Source organism: Bipolaris maydis, assembly GCF_028858645.1.
Source record: "Bipolaris maydis strain C4 unplaced genomic scaffold PSV08scaffold_8, whole genome shotgun sequence".
NCBI lineage: Eukaryota > Fungi > Ascomycota > Dothideomycetes > Pleosporales > Pleosporaceae > Bipolaris > Bipolaris maydis.
In genome coordinates, this window is record NW_027093864.1 from 1,402,517 (window position 1) to 1,423,866 (window position 21,350).

The 21,350-nt window shown below is 50.8% G+C and overlaps 9 protein-coding genes across 9 annotated transcripts; 5 read left to right on the top strand and 4 right to left on the bottom strand.

Moving 5' to 3' along the window:
• Positions 1-171: 171 nt before the first annotated feature.
• PSV08DRAFT_352391 (uncharacterized protein) lies at positions 172-1,424 on the top strand (the record flags this gene model as incomplete). Its single annotated transcript, XM_014218224.1, has 4 exons — positions 172-232; positions 278-936; positions 996-1,122; positions 1,180-1,424. 4 exons carry the CDS (start codon positions 172-174, stop codon positions 1,422-1,424), a joined length of 1,092 nt encoding a protein of 363 aa, XP_014073699.1.
• A 2,041-nt stretch (positions 1,425-3,465) lies between these two features.
• PSV08DRAFT_204164 (uncharacterized protein) lies at positions 3,466-5,654 on the top strand. The gene is made up of 3 exons (XM_014218274.2): positions 3,466-4,042; positions 4,098-4,952; positions 5,053-5,654. The coding sequence occupies exons 1-3, from the start codon at positions 3,512-3,514 to the stop codon at positions 5,233-5,235; spliced, it is 1,569 nt and encodes a 522-aa protein (XP_014073749.1). The 5' UTR covers positions 3,466-3,511; the 3' UTR covers positions 5,236-5,654.
• PSV08DRAFT_305283 (concanavalin A-like lectin/glucanase domain-containing protein) lies at positions 5,285-7,283 on the bottom strand. The gene is made up of 4 exons (XM_014218225.2): positions 7,171-7,283; positions 6,396-7,114; positions 5,742-6,339; positions 5,285-5,654 (listed from the first exon to the last, which is right to left on the bottom strand). The coding sequence occupies exons 2-4, from the start codon at positions 7,029-7,031 to the stop codon at positions 5,527-5,529; spliced, it is 1,362 nt and encodes a 453-aa protein (XP_014073700.1). The 5' UTR covers positions 7,032-7,114; positions 7,171-7,283; the 3' UTR covers positions 5,285-5,526.
• Positions 7,284-7,686: 403 nt separating this feature from the next.
• PSV08DRAFT_305296 (band 7 family-domain-containing protein) lies at positions 7,687-8,978 on the top strand. Its single transcript, XM_014218275.2, has 3 exons — positions 7,687-7,949; positions 8,016-8,440; positions 8,499-8,978. Exons 1-3 carry the CDS (start codon positions 7,772-7,774, stop codon positions 8,832-8,834), a joined length of 939 nt encoding a protein of 312 aa, XP_014073750.1. The 5' UTR covers positions 7,687-7,771; the 3' UTR covers positions 8,835-8,978.
• A 409-nt stretch (positions 8,979-9,387) lies between these two features.
• On the bottom strand, positions 9,388-10,113 carry PSV08DRAFT_362968 (ubiquitin-related domain-containing protein; the record flags this gene model as incomplete). Its single annotated transcript, XM_014218276.2, has 3 exons — positions 9,388-9,905; positions 9,958-10,028; positions 10,091-10,113. 3 exons carry the CDS (start codon positions 10,111-10,113, stop codon positions 9,535-9,537), a joined length of 465 nt encoding a protein of 154 aa, XP_014073751.1. The 3' UTR covers positions 9,388-9,534.
• A 332-nt stretch (positions 10,114-10,445) lies between these two features.
• On the top strand, positions 10,446-13,243 carry PSV08DRAFT_305347 (uncharacterized protein). Its single transcript, XM_014218277.1, has 3 exons — positions 10,446-10,654; positions 10,744-12,351; positions 12,403-13,243. Exons 2-3 carry the CDS (start codon positions 10,808-10,810, stop codon positions 12,827-12,829), a joined length of 1,971 nt encoding a protein of 656 aa, XP_014073752.1. The 5' UTR covers positions 10,446-10,654; positions 10,744-10,807; the 3' UTR covers positions 12,830-13,243.
• A 573-nt stretch (positions 13,244-13,816) lies between these two features.
• On the top strand, positions 13,817-15,262 carry PSV08DRAFT_181804 (uncharacterized protein; the record flags this gene model as incomplete). The annotated part of the gene is made up of 2 exons (XM_014218278.1): positions 13,817-15,054; positions 15,097-15,262. 2 exons carry the CDS (start codon positions 13,817-13,819, stop codon positions 15,260-15,262), a joined length of 1,404 nt encoding a protein of 467 aa, XP_014073753.1.
• Positions 15,263-15,316: 54 nt separating this feature from the next.
• On the bottom strand, positions 15,317-16,621 carry PSV08DRAFT_204177 (uncharacterized protein). Its single transcript, XM_014218232.2, has 2 exons — positions 16,311-16,621; positions 15,317-16,256 (listed from the first exon to the last, which is right to left on the bottom strand). The coding sequence occupies exons 1-2, from the start codon at positions 16,518-16,520 to the stop codon at positions 15,438-15,440; spliced, it is 1,029 nt and encodes a 342-aa protein (XP_014073707.2). The 5' UTR covers positions 16,521-16,621; the 3' UTR covers positions 15,317-15,437.
• Positions 16,622-19,294: 2,673 nt separating this feature from the next.
• On the bottom strand, positions 19,295-20,698 carry PSV08DRAFT_204181 (uncharacterized protein). The gene has a single exon (XM_014218240.1). The coding sequence runs from the start codon at positions 20,541-20,543 to the stop codon at positions 19,398-19,400; it is 1,146 nt and encodes a 381-aa protein (XP_014073715.1). The 5' UTR covers positions 20,544-20,698; the 3' UTR covers positions 19,295-19,397.
• Between the last annotated feature and the right edge of the window lie 652 nt (positions 20,699-21,350).

Genomic DNA, 21,350 nt, shown 5'->3' on the forward strand with positions numbered 1-21,350 from the left:
CGCGTAGAGAGAACGCGGGCGCGCGTTTTGGCTGCAGGGGTATCCTTGCGCGTCGTCTCTCATTTACTTTCCCCATTCGGTCAACCATCACTGACTACACTGTGTTTGTCTTCGGCCATAGTTATCTGGATACCTGCAAACTACACTATTTTCAGCCTCGTAATATTGGCAATGGAAGAGGAAGATATGGTGTCCGGGGATGGATGGATTTCAGATGACAGCAGTTTCTATGGTACGTCGGGTACATCTTGAAGCCCCACTCATTGACAAGTAGAAGGCACCGAGGAAGAGCAACAGCATCAAAACCAGCACTACGAAAAGCATGGTATAAAATCGTTTTGGCGTGCTCATTCCAATGATATTAACGTCATTATGATGGATGCGAGGGCTCAGCTGCTTGCAAAGCCTACTTCTGATGACAGCGCGGCGCCGTCCAAGAGAGGGAAGAGGGGAACATCACCGGTTACACAAGATCAGACATGCAAAACACCTAGTTGCTATCACAAAGACTTGGCGCAGGAGCAGCTTTTAACGTCTAACAATCGTAAGCAAGAGTCACCATCAGAAAAATCGTCCGAGCTCGAGTTGTTCAATCGACTACAAGGACAACGCGATGCGTGGCAACTAGGCGAGTCTGTCGATGACTTTATACGCCGCCTTCCACCACTGACCACCTCCATGTCCACATGTCCCTGGATCTGGGCTGAAAATCCTTTTCGCAATCCTCATGAAAAGCCGCCATGTCCGCATGCCGCTGACTTTACAAATCGCGGCATGCGACTGCTCCAAGAGTCTTTAGAGATTCGCCGTAAGATTCATGAATTAGGTGCCACACAGCCAAAAGGAAGCGTGACCAAACAGCTCACTCAAGAAAGCAAGTACTTGCAAGAGCGAATTGCTAGCCTCGCGAGTGACACTCACGTTCTCTCTGGGAAAGTAGGTGGAAGCTGACTAGAGCTAACTATCTCATATCTTTCATGTCTAACTTTTTGTAGTGGATGTTGTTCCCTAAATCTGTTGATGTTACTCGAGTTTGGAAACAGATCGTAGCAGGTGTCATCGAAAACCGACTTGGCTCTGGCTGCAAAGTGGCAACGGATAGTGGAAAAGAGGAACGACTGAGTAAGTGTGGCAGCGATCCGAAAGAACACAGATTTACTCGCTCTAACCGTATCCCAGTCTGCGTCTACAGCAAAGATTTTCGAGATACTCAAGATGTTGTGCGAGTACTCCGGGAGTTGGAAACCATGGGCTTGCTCTCTGCAGCTCGACCTATCTACTACAAGCCTGATGCCTATACTTACCTGGATCTCAGACGCGAAAATGCGGCCGAGTACGGACTACAAGCGAGTCTTTACAATTCCCGCTCAATGCTGGCCAACAGCAAAGAAACCGAGTCAGCTTCCCTAACCCAGAAGGAGTAGTGTACACTTGATGGCTATTTCAGGTCTTGAATGAGTTTTGCTGTCGCTATAGTGAAGAAGAGGGTTGCAGGGATAGCATATGCAGGATGTACACATGCGATACAACGCACTGGTAACTCGGATAGCATTTACGGTGCCTAGATGGGGACGCTGACGGCCCCTCACGGAGTCTTTTCAGCAAAACTTGTAACTTCCCTTTTCGTCTTTCTGCTCTCTCCGCCACTATATGGAGCTTATGTGTCTCTAGTCGTTATTGAACACGTAGCAAATCCCTTACGGATCATGCGTCAGAACCAAGGTTCTGTCGGACGGTACTAACGAGCAATTTTCCTCTTTTCCCAGAGCAAACACCCCGCTTGCGATGTTCAACAACGCAGCTACCAGGGTGTTTGCGCACCATGCTGAATCGTCATTGTCTAGAGCTTTCCAGAGAAACGTAAGCAAAACCTACCCCCGGGCTTGTAACGCGATTGCAAAGCATTTACCACTGCACGACGTCTAGCCAATGCAGAGGCAATTTGTCACATCGTGTCTGCAGAACATACTGGCCACCACGACGAAATGAGAGTAGCCGAGGCTGCTGGGCTTCTCGTGTGCAAGCGCGCCACCGGAAAATCCAGAAAGCGTTGAGCGTGCGGTTTTTGTTACTCGATAGCTACTTGGGATCGGAGCTCTGGACGCCGTAGTTGGCCGCTTGTCCTGGATGACTCGAACCGACAACCAGAATATCGATGAACCACGGAGATGGCCGAGTACCGATATCGACCACCTCTTGACCTTTCTGGCTTCTTTCCTTTGATCAAGATTATAATGTCGGTGCCTGAACGCGGTCGTACTTGTCAGGGCGCAAGAAAGCAGACGAGCTACAGCAGGATTGGAATGCGTTTGGGAATTCGGTCGAGAACATGCCGTTCGGGCAGCTCCGGGAGAAGCCAGTGCATGCGTGTCGGGCTAGGTAAGCGGTCGCGGTGATGAGAGCCAGCTTATTGGATTTCCGTTACTCGATAGAAATAGAAGGTGAGTACGCGCTGCCTGACATCTCCTTAGCTTCTCCGGAGATGTCGGGCACTCTCCCGGTAGCCTCAGGACTCACAGCTCTTTTATCCACCAGGCTAATAACCAAAAACAAGGGAATTCTCTATTCCTCGAGAAGACACAAGTTGTATAGAAATATCCGGCGGTGAATTCTGGACCATGTCCTGCATGTTCGAGGCTCTACGGGTATTATGACGCTCAACCGGCTGCCCTGCGCTAGACCTTGTGGGCCTAATCGGAGCGATCTACTGCATGCCTATCGTAGGGGAGCCACATCCTTGCATTTGCTTATCAGTAACACATGCATGTCTCCCAACACCACCTTTTGGGCCAGAGAAGCAATTTACGTCTTTGGCTGTTTTACAGTTCTAACAACTCCAATGTCATATTTTTAAGGGAAAGATGGTGTGAGGATTACATACTATAAGTCACACCGGACAGCAAATACCTATGATCGGGAAAATATTGGTTCGTATCTACACTAAACTTGACCAACACAAGACAGTGCCGAGACGCATGGTCAGAGCGGCCGCGATAGCCTCGCCTCATAGTAGTTACTCGATAGTATCGAGCAATATGTAACGCAGGGCGCGCCGGTGACCCACCATCCCGTGGCGCTCGTGTTAGCGAGACCCATGGCTTGAATACAATGCTTCAAGAATAACCCGGGGTGGCTCCTAGCCATGGATAGATAAGGGACTGTACCCCAGATTTTGGCGTTTTTGACAGTCGATATATCTGACCACAGGATTCTTTTGTAGCAAAGGATCCCAACTTCTCCCTACCAGCACTATTATACTCAATTTCTTCCAAAGACCTTACTTCAGTCCTCGTTTACACTTACTGGCGCATCACTGACAGCGTCTTATCAACGCTTATCTGCAGCTCACCGACGACAGCCACCCCAACTTCCCCGCGTTCGCCGAAACCGGCTTGTGGCTGTAAATAGCTCTTACCTTCCTGACGCGGTGTTATATATTCCCACGTCTTCTGTCTTTACTTCTTTGTCCACTCCAATCTAAGTTCAGTTAATCCAATTCCAGCCTTGCAACATGGCTCCTCACGCAACGACACCTCCACCCACTTCCCAGGCCCAGCCACTTCATCCCATCACTGTACTGGCTTCTTCAAGAGCTGTTGTTGGTGGCCGAATTACAGAGGCTACCATCATTGTATCGAACAATACCGGCAAAATCACGTCAATTTTCCACTCAGTGCTTCCTCAAACGCACTTCCCTGAAGGCACACCATACACAGACTACTCTCCATACATCCTACTACCTGGACTTGTTGATGCTCATGTACACCTCAACGAGCCCGGCCGAACAGAATGGGAAGGTTTCTGGACTGGTACCCGAGCAGCAGCTTTTGGTGGAGTCACCACTGTCATCGACATGCCATTGAATGCTATCCCACCCACAACTACGGTTGAGAATCTCAAGATCAAGTGTGAGGCCTCGCAAGGCAAATGCTGGGTCGACGTCGGCTTCTACGGAGGTATCATCCCAGGTAACTCAGGTGATCTCAAGGCACTGGTTAAAGAAGGTGTTCGAGGATTCAAGGGCTTCTTGTGCGAGAGTGGTGTAAGTCTAGTATACTCAAACATTCAATCATGTGCCACTAACACTCGCCATGTAGGTTGAGGAATTTCCTGCCGTATCCTCTCTCGACATTGAGAAAGCACTTCTCGAACTAAAAGACTCAGCAACCACCCTCATGTTCCACGCCGAGATGATCCCACCCATTGCCGACTCCGTAGGCGACGTGATCCAAACCTCGGAGCCCCCTCTTGCTCCCAAAGGCGCCCTAACATCCTACGACACCTTCCTGCAATCCCGACCTCCCGCCTTTGAAACATGTGCTGTAGCCGAGATCCTGTCGCTAGCCCATCTAGCTCCCGAGCTCCAACTCCACATCGTGCATCTCTCCGCCATCGAAGCCATCCCTCTGCTCCGCAAGGCGCGTGCAGACGGCGTCAAAATCACAGCAGAAACATGCTTCCACTACCTTGCTCTCGCCGCCGAAGGCATCAAGGAGGGAGACACAAGACACAAATGCTGTCCCCCCATCCGCTCGCAATCAAACCAAGACGGCCTCTGGGAAGAACTCCTTCAAGACACCGCCGACGGCGTCATTCAAACCGTCGTCTCGGATCACTCACCTTGTACACCAGACATTAAGCTCCTACCCGCACATCTGGCACCTGCATCGTCGTCGTCAGAAACGCCCAGCAACCTCGAAACCCAAGACTCGGCAGCTAAAGGCGACTTTTTTGGCGCGTGGGGCGGCATTTCAAGTGTTGGCCTTGGTCTTCCTATCCTATGGACTGAAGGTACCAAGCGCTTTGACAACAGTTCCTTCTCCATTGAAGATATCGTGCGTTGGTGCTGCAAGAATACCGCCAAGCAAGTTGGATTGGAGCAGAGCAAGGGAGATATTGGTGTAGGGTTTGATGCTGATATTGTGGTGTTTGACGATGAGGCCGAGTTTATGGTAAGTTCCTCTTTATCTTGCGTTTGTTTGGTATTGTACTGCGTACTTGCCCGATGTGTATACGGAGCTCTTGGATAACATGGCTAACTGAGATGGGCAGGTCGAACCTAGCACCATGCTTTTCCGCAACAAAGTCTCGCCGTACGAGAACAAGACGCTCAAGGGCGTGGTGCGCGAGACTTGGCTGCGCGGTCAGCGTGTTTTCTCGCGCGCAGAAGGATTCGCGGAGAAGACTGGGCCGTCGGGCAAGTTGTTGCTTGAGCCGAGGAAGATGAGTACGTAGGCGCGAGGTGTTGGGGTTGAGAAATGATTATTGTTACAACTGCATAGATGGCGTTAAATAGGTTTCCTGGCATTTCCGAGCATACAAACATTCACAAGATAGAAGAGGTTTTTCTCGCAAGAGAGAAAACACAAGTCATGATCAAAGCAATATCTCGTCTTTCCAATTCTTTCTCGAACTGAAACATGGTACAAGCTTCTCCACCAATTACATCCCGTAGGGCGCCATGGGCCTTTGCAGCGCAAAAATGAATAACCGACTTCGTCTGGCCAGGGTAGTGGGTCAAGGACTCTACAGGTACTTCTTTGGCGCTGAGTCTCTCCTCCTCTTGTAAAGCATGTACCCGCCGGTAATCGTGAGTTGGACAGCGACGGCGATGAACAAAAAGGTCGTCACGCTAGGACCTTTGCTGGTAATAGCTATTTTGAAACAAGTTAGTTTCGATCAAGACCAAAAAAAGGGGGGGTCTAGATGTCAAAAAGAAAAGAAAAGAAAAAAGAACTTACCAGCACCCATCAAATGCGGCAAAACCTGAATAACGCCATCCTGGTTCCTCTCGAGCGCCCGATGAATCTGATTCATCATTTCCTTGAAATCCTTGGACTCCAAATCACGCAGGATCTGCGCCGTGGCGCGTTCCACCTTTTCGACGTTGTGCATGGTACCGGAGCCCCGCGCGTCGATTGAATGCACGCGCTCAGTTATGTCTTTCCAGCGCTCGTTGTTTTCTTCGGTGAGTGTATCAACGGCTTGCTTGACTTCGTATACGCGGTGGAGGAGGGTTGCGAGGTGGTGGTCGACCATTTGGACGCGGTTGTGAAGATCGGCGAATTGCTCTTGCTGGGCGCGGATGGTGTCTGCGGATACGTCGTCGATCACCTGGGGGAAGCCATTTTCTGACGTGCCCCTGGCTTGCTGCTGTTGTTGGTTCTGTTTCTGTTGCTGCGAGTTTACGTAGTTTGCGTAATCCTTCTTGTTTGGGCTGGGCGGATTGGTGATGTGCGAGTTGATGGTGGATACGACGAATTTGTGAATTTCGAATGAGTCTGGGCTCTCGGCGGATGAGGCGCTGATTCCAAAGTAATAGCCTTCAGGGAGTTCGACCTGGAGGAGCGGTTAGTGTTCTGGACGTCTGGAGGCCATAGACAAGTCCACCGTACCTTGTCTGTTTTGAAGCAGAGTTGCCCGTCAACGATAACTTCAAGGAAGCCTTGTGCATGATGCATCTTGATTGGTGTGAGTTCGCCACGGTTCCTGTATGCATAGTCGCATTTGCCAAAAGCCAGTGTGTCTGGGTCTGGATGGGACTTGATGTCCTTTGTTCCGTCGTTAAGAAAACCACGGATAGATCCTCCATGACCTTCATACTGGTCTATGAGCAATACCAGACCATCAAACTTGGGCGAAGTATACAAGCTTGCAGGTGTCTCGTGTGCCTGTGAATCCCTCACATACCAAAACTGCAGATTTCCACCTCCACGCTCCATTCCCGTTGCCCTAAAGTCTAATTCTGCAGTCCAGTCGCCTTTGTGATACAACGCGTCCTGAGCCCATATTGAACCGCGCCTGTTGCCAGGGTATGGAGGTGTAAGAATAATGCGATCCGAGAGTATCTGGGGTGTATAGTCGTCTGTGCCTTGGACGACGAAGTGAGGAACCGAGTGGTGATCAGGTGTAATAGATTCGCCTGCTTTGTACCCGAAACTGAGATTCTCCATGACATGGTCGGCCCGTGCTGTATATACTGCAAAGGCTGACCAAGCAATGGCCCGTAGCGATCGCGATGTGACGTACATGGTCGAGGTAGGTGACAGTTCTGTTCTGAATGATAATGATTTGGAGTGGAGATGCTGTACGGCAGGCCGAAGTCCTCTCTCTACTAGTCTCGGGTTAAGGCACATTCAATTGAGTTTTGTGATGCAATATCAAACCTACGTCGTGCTCTATACAGGCGACCGCGCCTGCGTCGCCAGACTCCACACAGCTCACAAGATGATTGCTTTGCAGATGGGGAAAAACAAATAGGAACTGGGTATCACAGAAGGACAGCAATGTACAAGAATCGAAAAAGTGCCACAAGCCGGGCAGAGAGAGGACTTAAGAATCGACGTGGGCGAGAGGCTTATGGACAGCTGTGCTTTAAGGTTACCCCATATCACATTGATTGGGTGGTCCCTGCGCTAACACGATGCGACAGCCATGGCAAGCCCCTCTCTAAGATGAGACGGCAAGGCCGTGAGGATATTCAGCTGCCTATCACGGAGTAATAACAAATGTTTCAACCTGTTTGCGCAAAAGAATCGAGACATTGTGCAGACTAGAATAAACAATAGGGCACAAGACAGGCACGCACGGAGTGCAACGATGTCGCAATGCGGAGGGTCTGCCTTGGCGCGGGCGCTGGTGGTCGGGGGTCATCATTCGCCGATGACCATTTTCTCCATTGTCGCTACCTCATCACCGAGCTCATCCGCCATTGTTGCCGCCTGGACGCCTCACCCCACCCCATCCTCGTCCTTTCACCTAACAGACCAAGATGGCCGCACCGGATCCAAAAGAAGCGTGGTCGCGCCTTCAAAACGAATTGACACGACGAAGCGCTCGGTTTGGAGGGGCGGGCGGCGGCGGACCACCGAGGGGTGTCTTTGGAGGCCTCGGAGGATTGTTGCTCGTCGGTGGTGGAATTTGGATGGCAAATAATGCGCTGTTCAACGGTATTTTTCTCTTTGCGCAAGAGCGCATGTTCAATCCTATGATCATGGAACGCTGACCCGCTACAGTCGATGGTGGCCACCGAGCAATCAAGTACACCCGAATTGGTGGCGTGCAGAAGGAAATCTACAGTGAAGGCACCCACTTTCGCATTCCCTGGTTCGAGACGCCCATTACCTACGATGTGCGCGCTAAACCACGAAACGTCGCTTCCCTTACCGGTACCAAGGATTTGCAAATGGTCAATATAACCTGCCGTGTATTGTCAAGACCGCGGGTCGAGGCGCTTCCTCAGATTTACAGGACATTGGGTACGGATTACGATGAGAGGGTTCTGCCATCTATCGTCAACGAGGTCTTGAAGAGTGTGGTGGCGCAATTCAACGCCAGCCAGCTTATTACGCAGCGTGAAAACGTTAGCAGGCTGGTACGGGACAACCTTGTCAGGAGAGCCGCTCGCTTCAACATTATGCTTGACGACGTCTCCCTAACAGTGAGTAGCCCTTGTCACAATTTCCTTCTCAGCCCCGCAATTTACTGACCCATCTTAGCACCTTGCCTTCTCTCCCGAGTTCACTGCTGCTGTAGAAGCCAAGCAGGTTGCCCAACAAGAAGCCCAGCGCGCTGCTTTCGTTGTCGACAAGGCCCGCCAGGAGAAGCAAGCCACCGTCGTTCGCGCCCAGGGTGAGGCCCGCTCCGCAGAACTGATTGGTGACGCCATCAAGAAGAGCAGGAGTTACGTTGACCTACGAGAGTTTGAGAATGCAAGGAGCATTGCCAGCATTTTGCAGCAGAGCAGCAACAAAATCTACCTTGACAGCAAGGGTCTGGGTCTAGACATTAGCCAGAGTAATGCCGACAAGGAGCAGAGGGCGAACCGGAAGTAAGAGGATGATACAACAAGGACGATGGACCCCCACTTCTTCTTCGCGCATCATGATCATGTATAACTACCCTTGGGGAAAAAGCGAAGTGCAAGCGTGCAAATGCGTAGCTTTCCACTCATGTCTAAATAACAAAATATTCTGACTTCACTCATGACTGTGTCTGTGAAATGCTTGATGTATACCAAACTTGATTCTTCATTCTCATCCTGGAGAACATTTGCACATTTCTGTTCAATTTCTTGATTGTACAAATCATTCCAGAGTGCACTAGCTGAATCACATGGTCCAATGGCAGTAACGTAACGGGTCAGTGTTGAAACACATCCAACCCAAAAATAGGTCATTCGTCCGCAAGACGCCGTGGCAACAGGCGACCGACCACATCCGCTTATTTAGTACTACTATCAGGTTATCAGCAATCAGCCCACTGGTCCTAGCGCCACCAATACAGGCTCTCATTCCACCAAGCACGGACAATCATGTTAGCGAATAGATTATGAACCTGACGTCAGTGCGGGCAAGACAACATGAACATTCACGTATGCAACAATTGACTGTTCATCTGGTCCATGACAAGTTTTTTTCATTGATTGATGGTACATGTCCGACAATGCGGTGGAACCTATTCAGCTCCTCCCAGCCATGCCATGATGCCGTAACTCGTTATCGATCGTGTCGCGTACCCCGGGTGGTGGCGCGCTTATTTGGCCTCGTCGAAAACGTAGGTGAGGTGGCACTTTCCGCAGTACTGGCGGTTGTGCATGGCGGCCATGAAGACACCAGCACCGCACTCAGGCTGGGGGCACTCACGGCGGAGGCGCTCGATCTTGCCATCACCGTCGACCTTGTAGTACTTGAGGACAGCTAGCTTGGTCTTCTTGCGCTTGTGCTTGATCTTCTTGGGGGTGGTGTAGACCTTCTTCTTCCTCTTCTTACCACCGCCACGGAGACGGAGGACCAAGTGGAGGGTCGACTCCTTCTGGATGTTGTAGTCGGCAAGAGTGCGGCCGTCCTCGAGCTGCTTTCCGGCGAAGATGAGACGCTGCTGGTCCGGGGGAATGCCCTCCTTGTCTGGCGGATGTCAGATGGCGAAGCCCAGGCATCTTCTCTCAGCTGTACGTACCCTGGATCTTGGCCTTTACATTGTCGATGGTGTCCGACGACTCCACCTCGAGGGTGATAGTCTTGCCCGTACTGCCAGTGTGTTAGTTTTCAATGAGATCTTGCTGCTGCTGTGCGCGCGCGAGGTGTCTTACAGGGTCTTCACGAAGATCTGCATGGCGGCCTAAGCAATCCTGTCGTGATTGCTTTCCTCAGCGTGATGCAGAAAGGGTGTGAAAAGAAAAAGTCGGCGGGAAAGTGCTCGGGTGGATGAAATTCGTGTGGATCTCGTAAGCGAGCACGGCGGGCGGCGACAGGGCCCGTGCGCGATGCAGATAAAAAATCACGTGATTGTGGCCAGGCGCGGTGGACACACTAGCGCCAGCCTCGGCCATGGGCGGCTAGCCGTCGCTGGGGTGACGGATATGCCAGCGATTGTTGTGTCCTGACCTCATACGGTAATACTCAGCTGTCCCCGCCTGCGCTACTTTTATTATCCTCCACTTTACTCTCCATCTTCTGCACCCACACTTTCTTCATCTCTAGTATCAATTGCTTTGTTTAGCGACTTACACTAAAACACTTCTTTGTCTTCAGCCTTAGTCGCACAGGCTTCGGCCCATTACTTACTTGACGCAGGCTACTGGGAGATTGCATCTGTACTGAGGATACCATAAGGACACCGACCGCCCGGCGGAGCGCCGCTTGCACTGCGTGAGGTAAGTTTGGATATCCGTTTATTCCAACGTCCAAGCTCGCATGCTCGACACTGCGACTTCAAAGTAACACGACCATTAACATGCATCAGTTTCGGACCCAATAGGACTTCCCCCATCCTCGAGAACCGACTCCGGACTCGACCTGCATAAGATATGCTGTCCACAAATATGCCAGCCGGCATCCAGCGCCAACGGATTCAGCACCGTCGACAAAACTCGACACCAACTGTTTTCGACGCGCCTTCAGTACGCCCATCGCCTGCTAAAATACGACGCTCACACCGGACCGGCATGAGCTTGGATCTACGCGGCCTCAACCTAGACTCCATCCATGCTGCGCGACAAGCCCAATACCAGGAATACGCCCAACGACCAGGACCCTTCGACATCCCCTCCTTCCAGCAGGAAAACAGTACGGTAAGTAATACTAACAATCTAGGACAATCATCACAGCATTCTATGCAAGTAGCGCAGACGCACAGACAGCCCCAGCCGGGCCCCCAGGACACCTTCTTGGCATCCCCAGTACAGATCACTTCGTCAACACCACGGACGCCCGCAAGGTTAACCCGTGTGCAATCTCCCACGCAGCTTCCCTCTTCCCCCTCTAAGCCCCCAACTGAACAGCAATTGAAAGAACTCCACGAGCACATCCAGTCTGTGTATGGCTCATGTGGACAAGTCTTCATTAACATTCTACCTACACCCACTGCGACCCCACAAAAGGCAGCGCAGTTGCCTAGCCATGAATCTTTCAGTCAAAACGGTCTCTCGGCTGCCTTTACTGGCATGACCGACGTCAATCTCGAGCCTACCTCCAAAGCCATGACATTCGACTTTGAGAACCCAGAAGTGGACCTTGGTTACGACTCGTCTTCGTATTACACCTCCGACGCATTGTCACCATCACCCGTCTCTTCGCCACGACAAAAGCCTACTCAATCTATTTTGGAGAATATCGAAGAGAACCGGGAGATGGTTTTTGCGCAATCACACGGCTTGTTGCCTACTCCCCAAAGCGCAGTGCCCATTAACAGCTTGCAAACACCTATTGAGCAGTTTGCGCCCTCTCAAATGTTCAGCGACCTGGATGTGGACGCTAGCTACGAGTACACCGGCATTGCGCCCGAAGAAGTACAAAGATACATCAGCGAGCAGGACGCGACAACCGGCAAGTGGACGTGCCTGTACCAAGGCTGCGGCAAGGTCTTTGGACGAAGGGAAAACATTCGATCGCATATCCAAACACATCTTGGTGACCGCCAGTTCAAGTGCAATGGATGCGGTAAGTGCTTCGTTCGGCAGCATGACCTGAAGCGCCACGCAAAGATCCACTCTGGCAACAAGCCATACAAGTGCCCGTGCGGTGCAGGGTTTGCACGACAAGACGCTCTTACGCGCCATCGCCAGCGTGGCATGTGTGTCGGTGGATTCCCCGATGCAGTTCGTCGACAGGCCAAGCGTGGCCGACCGAAGAAGAATCGGCCGGATATGGAGCAACGCGTCGACAAGGCCAGCAGAACGCGACGCGCCCTGGTGTCAGCACCTTCATCATCAGCTGGCTCGCCAAACTCGGATGCTCGGTCTCCTTCACCGCTAGTTGGCTTTGAACCGGCTCAATCACAAGATCTCCCTCAGCTGCTTTCGGAATCACAGAGCTTTAATGACTCCATGCAGTCTTCTGTAGATCCTTTCAGGTTAGTTCCTTTACCAATCCTGTCACCGCCCAAATCTGACAAAGAATATAGCTTTGAGGCCTCATCAAGTCCTTATCCCGAAGATGCCGGCCTCTCCCAGTCGAGCTTTGGATCAACTTCCTATGCTAACGACTCTGCGTCTATGAACATTCTTCAACAACTCTCTCAGCACTCTCATACGCCCCCAATGTCGCCTGCTGATGTGCGCCCAAATTCTGCTGGGTCACCAAACGACTCGCATGCGCCCGTCCAGCCTAGTCCTTTGAAGGCAACGTCATCGCCTTCGCGGTCGTCGGTCCAGTCAAGTCAGTTCACAACACCACCAACTTCACCGATCGACTCCAAGGACAATCTGGACGAGCTCTTTGACAGTATGCCCGATGCTTCCTACTCGCAGTTTGACCTCGAGATGAAGGCAATGAGCGACTTTACTTCTTTGGACTCGTCGGCGTACGACCTTTTGGACTTCACTGTGTAAAATAGTCTTCCCAACGTGAAGACATGTGCGAGACTGTATGATATTGTTTTGGGATGTTACGAACGTATAATGACTTGGCGTATGTGTAATCTCTGGGAGATGGTCCGACGCATTTACTTCAACCTCATGGGACGGGCTCTCAGGATCTTGGCATTGTCAAGGGATTTTTTTATGAGAGAAACATGTTTCGCTTCTTCTGCTGCCACTGTAGGGACCGTAGGGTGTAGGCTTACGCTCCTTTGTTTGGCATATTTGTTATTTTAAAAAAGGCGTATACGGTTGGGATATCTGACGGTTGAACGCGTGAATGAGTGCAGGATGTCTGCCAGCGACATATCTCAATGACAGACGAGCGCCTCCGTAGCAATGCGACAACGTTTGGATGCTTTTTCAATTGAACCTCATCTAATTTTTCCTTACACCCCTCCAAAGACCATGCAAGTGATTGAACAAATAAAATAAACAAACTGGAGTGCTTTGGTGTTCGGTGCCGTCGTCGGGGAAACACGAATGCTGTCAGCTTGTACGTACTACGTACTACCACTTGACGTCATGACATCTGATCGCGCGTGGGCGCGTCATGCCAATCTCCTTTTTCGCAACCAACCTTTCTAACATCGTTCAGTTTCAGATCGATGGCGCTAACATCGTGTAGTAAAAGCCACTAGATAAGGTGAACCACTCATATTCATTCCCGGTGCCGTTGCTCGCCCCTCGACCGATCGTACCTGAAGATTAGCACCATATCTATGATGACAATGCAGGGGTCCAAGAAAGCCATGATGATATGTCATCCCGGTTTGGGGATATGATGAGGTCGGTGACAGAACACAAAGGTGATGTAATAGTGTGGCCATGTAGGATGTAGGGGAGGTTGGGAGTTGAGGTATACATGAGTGTACGGTCAGTTGTCTTGTATGGGGGCACAGTCTTGTCATTCTACAGTAGATACTTCACAGTACTCACATCTCTCTTCGCTATCCAACAATGGCACCATCTGTTACCAATACCAAAGCTCACACATTACACTTTTCCTACGACGAAGATGACAACTGTGCCTTCACAACCCTCGTCAATGATGTCCGCTATCATGTCATGGTTGACCCGAAAGAATTGAAAAAGTCCCACGAGAAGCCATTGTATTACGAATACCTTGATAAGATATCAGCACTTCGTGAAGCAGAAGAAAGGGAAGAAGAGTTAGCTGAAGAGCAACAAGCCAGAGTTCATCGTAGCAAGGCGAAAAGCAAAAGCAAGGGCAGGGAAGGCTCAGAGGGTTCAGATGGTAAAGACAGTGGGGTTGACATCACAGCAGACGGTGATGACGATGAGTATGTGGAGGGCAATGAGGAGGACGAGGACGAGGTTGGAGAAGACCTAGACCAAGATTCAGCCAGTGCAGGCTTGGAGCTGCGAAACTGGATACTTGGGTCACTTGCAGACATCACGAAAACCGATGCACCACCAAACCGAGAACCAGAGGAATCCACATTGTATAAATGGTATCATGGCCCAACATACTTCTACAACATGCAAATCAAGAACGGCGAGCTATCCCCTGAACTCCTTGAGACAACACCGGAGCTCGAAGCAAAAATCGAAGCCCTCGTCCCTCGCCTCAAGATGCCAAAATACATCCAAAACTACAACCTCCCCTGGCTCAACCCCAACGACCTAATCGTGCAATCCGAAGTCAGCATGCCACCTCCCGCGCACCCAGGCCAAGTGGTCCACAAAAGCACCGGCACAGTATACTTCTTCAAGCCCGTTGTCCCCTCACAACCCGACTCGGTCAAACGCGAAATCCGAATTCTCCGCAAGCTCGAAGCCCTAAATCTCGACATCAAATTCCCCCACCTCCTCGGCTTCGTCTCCCTCGGCACCAGCAAAACCCAAGCAATGGGCATGCTGCTCCAAAACATCCGCTACCCAACGCCCCTAACTAAGCTCCTGCGCTCCAGCGTCGACGCCGGTGCACGAGCAGAGTGGAGCCGCAAATGCGAAGCTTATATCAAAACGCTGCATGAGCATGGGGTTGTGTGGGGGGATGCGAAGGCGGATAATTTCATGGTGGATGCCGAGTCTGAGCTGTGGATTATTGATTTTGGGGGTAGTTATACGGAGGGGTGGGTTGATCCGGAGATCAGCGAGACGGTAGAGGGGGATCGCATGGGGTTGGAGAAGATTCAGGTCGCGTTAAGGGATCCTGAGGGGGGAACGGTGGAGTTGGGGATTGGTGGTGATAGCGAGGAGGAGGAGGGGAGTAGTGGGGTAAGGGAGACGGCGAGTACGTTGTTTGTTACGGAAAGGTCGGTGGGAGAAGAGGTTACGAGGGAGGAGAAGAGGAAGAGGGCGGAGAGCGAGGTTGGAGAGGGGATGGTGGAGGATGAGAGTGCGAGGAAGAGGAGGAAGAGTGAAACCCTGGCTTCATAATATTCTTCTCTTATAGTGTGTGGGTAATAAATTTTATGTGTTATTGATATACCTGTCTTTCTATTTTATCATGTTGTATATACCCATGCCGGGACGGCACTATGGTGTATTTAGATATACATATCCACAAGTCACGCATCAGCTGATCAGACAATCGTCTGTCAGGAGCTGAGCCTCATAAGCTCACAGATGTAAATAACACCACCACAACCCCCAACATGCCGATCATGACCACGGAAAGCGATTCACTTGACATCCTCACTGCTGCCCCCAATGCAGGACGACTGCTACCAGCGCCTTGGTTTGGCGCTATTTCGCCTTGCCCATCTACACCTCCACTCTGACCTCCTCCCGTCCCCCTTGATCCGTCGTCCTGGCCATTTGCACCAACCTGCCCTCCATCACTTCGCGGACTGGTCTCGATCTGGATATCTCTCATGGGCTGTCCAGGTGGGTTATTCACGCTGTTAACCTGCAGCTGAAAGTCCACTAGTGGATTCTCCATCATGGCACATTGCATGCGGCCTCCATTTGCGCTAAGTGGTCCTGGAGCAGGCTTGGTAGTCAGCTGGCCTGCACCAGGGAACGGCTGGATGCTGTTGGTAACGCTGATTGGCAGATTGAAGATCGTGTATCGATCTACACCGTTGAGTCGGTAGTTTTGGTGGATGCTGATGTTGTAGTCACCTCTTGCTGTTGCACCTTCTTCGTCATTGCCGTTGCCGACGAGACAGTCTGGCCATTCGAAGTTGATGTGCTTAACTGTTTGGCCGAGCTCTTGGTCGAGTATGTCTGCAAATGGTGGTGTAGAAGTTGTTACATTAGAGATTGTAAAGTTCTTCTGGGTAATTGTTGAAGTCAAGAAGAGAGTGAAGTTAAAGACTTGGGTGAGCGGGTCGGCAATGTTGCGTGGAGGGACAGGCAATTTGCCGTCACCTGACACATCGAGGGCAATGTGCAGGAAGTCGCCGCCCATTGGCGTGAAAGGTTGAGGCTGTGACTTCTTGTCAGCCCGATGTGCCTTTCCCTAGGATATCAGGTGACGTACTGCTAGTATTATTCCCAACCCAGGCGTGAAAATTCTTCCGTTAACGATAGTGAATGCGCTTGCATCAGGCCCGTTGTTGTTGCCATTTTGGCGCACGTGAAGTTCTCTTTGGCTTGGAGACCACGACCCCAGCATCTGAGCATCACCAGCTCTGAGTATTAAACATGATGAAAAGAAAAGTAAAGAGCGGTAGTACGAAGCGAAGATCATTGCTCAACAACGATATGCATACTAACCAGCAGTCCTCACAAAAAGAAAGGGAAAAAGGTACGGGAAATTGGTACCTGAGGAACTCAATCTACTCAGTGAACGAGGAAATCAAAGGCGCGCGCGGAATAGATTGCAGCTCGGTAATATGCAAGTCAGGCCCGCCATGGCCGGTTGTGGCTCACCGGGAAGTAATTGTGCATAATGCTTGGTACTGTGCGAAAGCAGGTTTATTTCAGCGACAAGTGGTTAGAATTACCATCTTTGTGGTTTGTGTGCAGTCTCGAAATGATTTTCTGAGACGTGACATGTTTGGAACCGGAGTTCGGCGGAGGTTCAGCCCGCACCAGCGCGCCCTTTTTCTCTCCGTGCTAAGAGGAAATGAAGAACGATAAGCAATTCTCCTATCTTGGTAAGAACCATTCTACGAGTAAGTGTTGTGTTTGTGAAGAAGCTGGGGAAAGTATCGCGAAGCTGCTCAACATGTCAGGTTTCAACTACACAGCCGCTGGCGCTCACTGAGGGTGTACATATTACCAAGCGCTGAAATACGGAAAGAACGACTATGTCTTCAAACACAAGTACAAATCTTTTCACTTTGGGCGACCATTTCTGTTTTAATATCATCTCCCGCCGTCGATACCTACCATTTCCGCTCTATTCCGACCACGCTCAAACGCTCCTCCCGTCAACACCATCACGTGCACCAAGACGAAACTGTCTTAAGACATTCAGAAACCATAACACACGGTGCCCTAAGCCTCTGTAGGTGTCCAGGGAACGGCATTGGGAGTGCGAATTGATGCATTACTAAATGTCAAAGCATATGGATCTTGCATTGCCGGCCAACGAAAGCACGGATGGGCGAATCCAGCATCACATTACATAACACATAACACAGCTGCGTTTACATCAACTGCCGAGTACCCAGTACAGGATATATGGGGCGGCATAAAGAACATCGCGGGACAACCCACTCTTGTGATTCGCTGCATAGATTTATCTTCTGGAGATGGAAGAATTGTACCAACTCCTCGTTTCATGCTTGTCGCAAGTCGGCGACGACCTTGAAATACTTACTCTCTCCCCGGCTATACGTGAGCCCGAACGACAGGCCTGAGCTGACCGAATTCCTAGACAATCAGTCTACAGGTAGGATACGAACGATCGAACCCAAGAGGCACTCTAGCGGGTCAAGCCGACACCGACAAAATGGGCAACGTTGCTCTTGGTGAAGATGCAAAGACCGGAACACAGATACGACCAGCGATGCAGGAGAACGAAAGCACGTCTCACTGGGCGGTTGGTGCAATGCCACCAAGGACACCCAACTCGACCAAGACCAGATGAATCGAGAGAAGAGCCCAAAAATCAGGATTCGAATCCTCCAAAGCTTCCAATACTTAGCTCTCATTGAACAAAAACGCTTACCTCACCTAAATTACCGACTCCCGACCGAGCAGCCCTAGTGGTCAAACCAATCCAGAAAAAATGCGGAAAAAAGCTCAGCAGCGGAGTTTCATTTTCCTTTCCCTCGGTATTCAGCCATGAAACGGCAAAAGAAAGTTGCTGAACCGGCTGCTGACATAGCAAGCATTTTAACGGTGGCGAGGGCCAAACGATAACGAGGCATCTTACAATAGCCGAGTGAAATACGAATTCTCACCCCGTTATCTGCGCATTTCTCCGCCCAACCTCGGACACTTTCTAATCAATCAAGCCGAAATAATGCTAGTATATGCCGCGTACTACGACACCTACAGCCTAATTCATCCATCCCCGCAATACCACGTGTCTGGAAACGAGGATTATAGGCTTGTTTTTTGGGGGGAGGCTGCTGACCATAGTGTCATTCTCACGCGCCAGGTCTTGGGATCTCCCCCAAGAGCAAAAATTGAAGGGACTGGGGTTGTGAGTAAGAAGATCGATTCGCATCCAGACCGATGAGGTTTCTTTCCATCGGGGGCGTCTAGGCCTCGGGTGCAGATGTACATGGCAGAACCCTTCTAAAATACCCTGGTTGGGGGCCGGGGGGCGGGTGAAGGGACAATAAGTAAGACAAAAAACGCAAGATTGGAACCGACAAACTTTAAAACGGGTTTTTTGTCTTTTGTGCCCCGAGCATACGCACTCCACTGCAAGCGTTCTTGAACGTAAGCACGGTTGGGGGTGGGGTGAGCAGAGCGACCCGCATGCGGTTAGGGGGGCAAAGTAGTCTGTCCGGGTACGTAAGTACATAGTAGTAGGGCTAGTAAGTTCGCGGCTAGCCACGCCAGCAATGTCAGATACGTACTATCATGCCACGTCGGCACGGGACACTCCCTTGCCCCCGCCTCGCCTCGCCTCCCCTTTCTATTTGAGACATTATAGTAAGACGAAGACAGGCACCGAACTTGTGACTGGTTCAAGTAGTTATTTTTTGCATGAGGGCTTGACACTTAGGTCCGACTTTGTGTGTCTTACGCCCCTCTGTCAGGTCCCCTTTTTTGTTGTGCAACCAATGTCTGCGCCGCCGGGAATGTACTAGGTTTATGCTTACGCCCAAGTCAACTTCGTCCGGCTACCCAAGAGCCAAGCCTTGTGCGTATGCTTGTGTGTATGCTTGTGTGTATGTGTGTCGAAGGCGAGAAAAAATCATCTATGGGAAACGCGTGTCACAAGGTTTGTGGGGGAAGAAAATATCATGTCATGATTTCGCGCACGTGCGTGTGTGTGCCGCGCTCAAAGGTTGAGGGTGAATGAGAGTAAGAAGAAGCGAGAGAAATGTGTGTTTTCGGATTAACGAAGAACAGTAGAATTAACGGATATAGAGAAACACGCTTTCGTTAGGAAAAAAACAAAGGAAAATTGGTATCGATCGGTATATCCCTTCCAGCGGTGTTACCATTGCTGACCTTCATTGGGCCTCCTGTAATGCGGATCTGACAAGACAGACGACGCGCTATCCCTTTCAATCTCGTGCGACTCTGTGGTAGTTGACTGGACAAATGCCTTCTGCCCGCTCTCCACCAGACTTTCTGTGCTCGCTTGTCTGCTGTGACTGTGCACTGTGAATTCAGTCGTCTTAACCACCTGCGCTGGCGTAGCGTTGGTATTGCCCTTGCCAGTGCTAACATGTACCTCCCAGGTGTCTGTTTCGTCCTTGCCAGTCCCTAGCATTGACCGTTGGACGTTGCTCTTTGCCCTCATCGTTCCGAGTGGCACGCCTCCAGCCTCTGCTGCGTGGTTTGCATATGCGTTGTTACCATATGCGTTCTTGCCGTAGGAGCTGGCTCCGTCTCCACTCCTGGCCTTTCGCGTCAAATTGACGAGGCGAGTGAGAATGCTGAATTCAAGTTTGAGCTTGATGCTGTATACAAGCGGCTTCCAGGACGTTTGGATCTCAAAGAGATTGGCGAATTCCAGGGCAAGAATACTGAAGTCGAGGAGGATGACAAGAGCATTGACCGAGATGAGATGGTACAGAAGCTTCTTAGTACCTACGTTTCCAATAGTGCGCTCCAGGCGGAGGAGCTTGGTGGTTTCGAAGAGGTAGAGACCTGAAATGACGAGTTCTTGGGCGATGAAGACACTGAGTTGAATTCGTTCGTAGATGTTATACACCGGTATCCAGGGCTTCGGATGGGCTGAGTTTGTACCATAGACGATTATGATGACAGGAATATGCAGCCAGATTGCGTTGACGATGATCATGGTCAGAACATACTTGAGCCATCGGAGGTTGTGCATAACAATATGCAGCCGCGAATACAGCACCACCGACTGGCCAGTGACCATGCAACACCATCCTATGAGGATTAATGTAGCGAATACGTTCCTCGTCTTGATTTCAACCAAATGCATGAGTATATATCCAATCGAGTTGAAAAGGACTCCATATGTGGCAACCGTGAAACTCCAGAAATACAGCCCGCTGCGCCGTTTGAACAGGGTTAGAATGTAGACATTAAGCTCGAGAAAGTTGTATAATGCTATGCTGAGAAACACGGCCGCGACGACCTTCAGGGTGGAAAGGACGATCGCCATGGTTGGCAGAGCGGGAGGGCGGGTGGTTGCGAAAAGGATATCGTAGAACAAAGCAAAAAGGTGGAGATGATGAGCGTTCAGATCTGGGAGATCAACCTCCACTTTACTTCAAGAAGGAACCCACCCTGCAGGCATCTTGGCGCACATGTGTGGGTGCCCTGTCAACCATGGGGAACAGGACTATCTCAAACGTCAACGTTTTCTCCGTAGGCGAGCCCGTACCTTCAGGGATGGGCTTCATCATGGTTGACCGCTTTAAGCCAAGCCCTTGTTCCCTTGGAGGGTCCAGCCGGCAGGGACTAAAAAGCCATCTCTGGTCTGATGGCGAGCCGTTCTCACTAGGTGGCTCGGCACTTTACTCAGATCGCGAATTGCCAACTTGGCAAGGCCTTGTCTTCGCTTAACCAAGTGCTATGGTAAGGTAACGCGGCCCTCGCAACCCCTAGCAACTATTGCAAGACATCGGGCCTTTCAGCTAGGTCTCAGCTCTCTGCATATATACTCTTGTCAAAGCGGGAGTTACCATTCACCAGGTTGATAGACCTCTTGAACTCTGTATGTGAATAGTTCACTTCATGCTTATTTCTATCTCCGTGCAGACCCTAAGCAAACTCGAGGTTTTACGGGCGTGAACTCAAGCCTTGGAAGGTCGAATGCTATCCTCCGATCAGTCGCCGTCTAGCTTGACGCGAGGGACCCGACGATTTGGTCCACCCACCCTTCCCAATACACCTATACATGAGCACGGGGGGAGGGCTAGAAGGACAGTCTTACCGACCACTATAATGCACATGGTTGCTGCGCGTC

What these genes read in the sequence shown, in the direction of transcription:
- PSV08DRAFT_305283 (XM_014218225.2), bottom strand. Translation starts at nt 7,031, where the DNA reads ATGTACGTCACATCGCGATCGCTACGGGCCATTGCTTGGTCAGCCTTT. An exon ending in TCTGCTTCAAAACAGACAAG is followed by an intron (nt 6,340 to 6,395) that starts GTACGGTGGACT and finishes CCGCTCCTCCAG; the next exon opens with GTCGAACTCCCTGAAGGCTA. An exon ending in GCCGCATTTGATGGGTGCTG is followed by an intron (nt 5,655 to 5,741) that starts GTAAGTTCTTTT and finishes GTTTCAAAATAG; the next exon opens with CTATTACCAGCAAAGGTCCT.
- PSV08DRAFT_305296 (XM_014218275.2), top strand. Translation starts at nt 7,772, where the DNA reads ATGGCCGCACCGGATCCAAAAGAAGCGTGGTCGCGCCTTCAAAACGAA. An exon ending in AAATAATGCGCTGTTCAACG is followed by an intron (nt 7,950 to 8,015) that starts GTATTTTTCTCT and finishes GACCCGCTACAG; the next exon opens with TCGATGGTGGCCACCGAGCA. An exon ending in TTGACGACGTCTCCCTAACA is followed by an intron (nt 8,441 to 8,498) that starts GTGAGTAGCCCT and finishes GACCCATCTTAG; the next exon opens with CACCTTGCCTTCTCTCCCGA.
- PSV08DRAFT_204177 (XM_014218232.2), bottom strand. Translation starts at nt 16,520, where the DNA reads ATGATCTTCGCTTCGTACTACCGCTCTTTACTTTTCTTTTCATCATGT. An exon ending in GGTTGGGAATAATACTAGCA is followed by an intron (nt 16,257 to 16,310) that starts GTACGTCACCTG and finishes AAGAAGTCACAG; the next exon opens with CCTCAACCTTTCACGCCAAT.
- PSV08DRAFT_204164 (XM_014218274.2), top strand. Translation starts at nt 3,512, where the DNA reads ATGGCTCCTCACGCAACGACACCTCCACCCACTTCCCAGGCCCAGCCA. An exon ending in GCTTCTTGTGCGAGAGTGGT is followed by an intron (nt 4,043 to 4,097) that starts GTAAGTCTAGTA and finishes CTCGCCATGTAG; the next exon opens with GTTGAGGAATTTCCTGCCGT. An exon ending in ACGATGAGGCCGAGTTTATG is followed by an intron (nt 4,953 to 5,052) that starts GTAAGTTCCTCT and finishes TGAGATGGGCAG; the next exon opens with GTCGAACCTAGCACCATGCT.
- PSV08DRAFT_305347 (XM_014218277.1), top strand. Translation starts at nt 10,808, where the DNA reads ATGCTGTCCACAAATATGCCAGCCGGCATCCAGCGCCAACGGATTCAG. An exon ending in TCTTCTGTAGATCCTTTCAG is followed by an intron (nt 12,352 to 12,402) that starts GTTAGTTCCTTT and finishes CAAAGAATATAG; the next exon opens with CTTTGAGGCCTCATCAAGTC.
- PSV08DRAFT_204181 (XM_014218240.1), bottom strand. Translation starts at nt 20,543, where the DNA reads ATGGCGATCGTCCTTTCCACCCTGAAGGTCGTCGCGGCCGTGTTTCTC.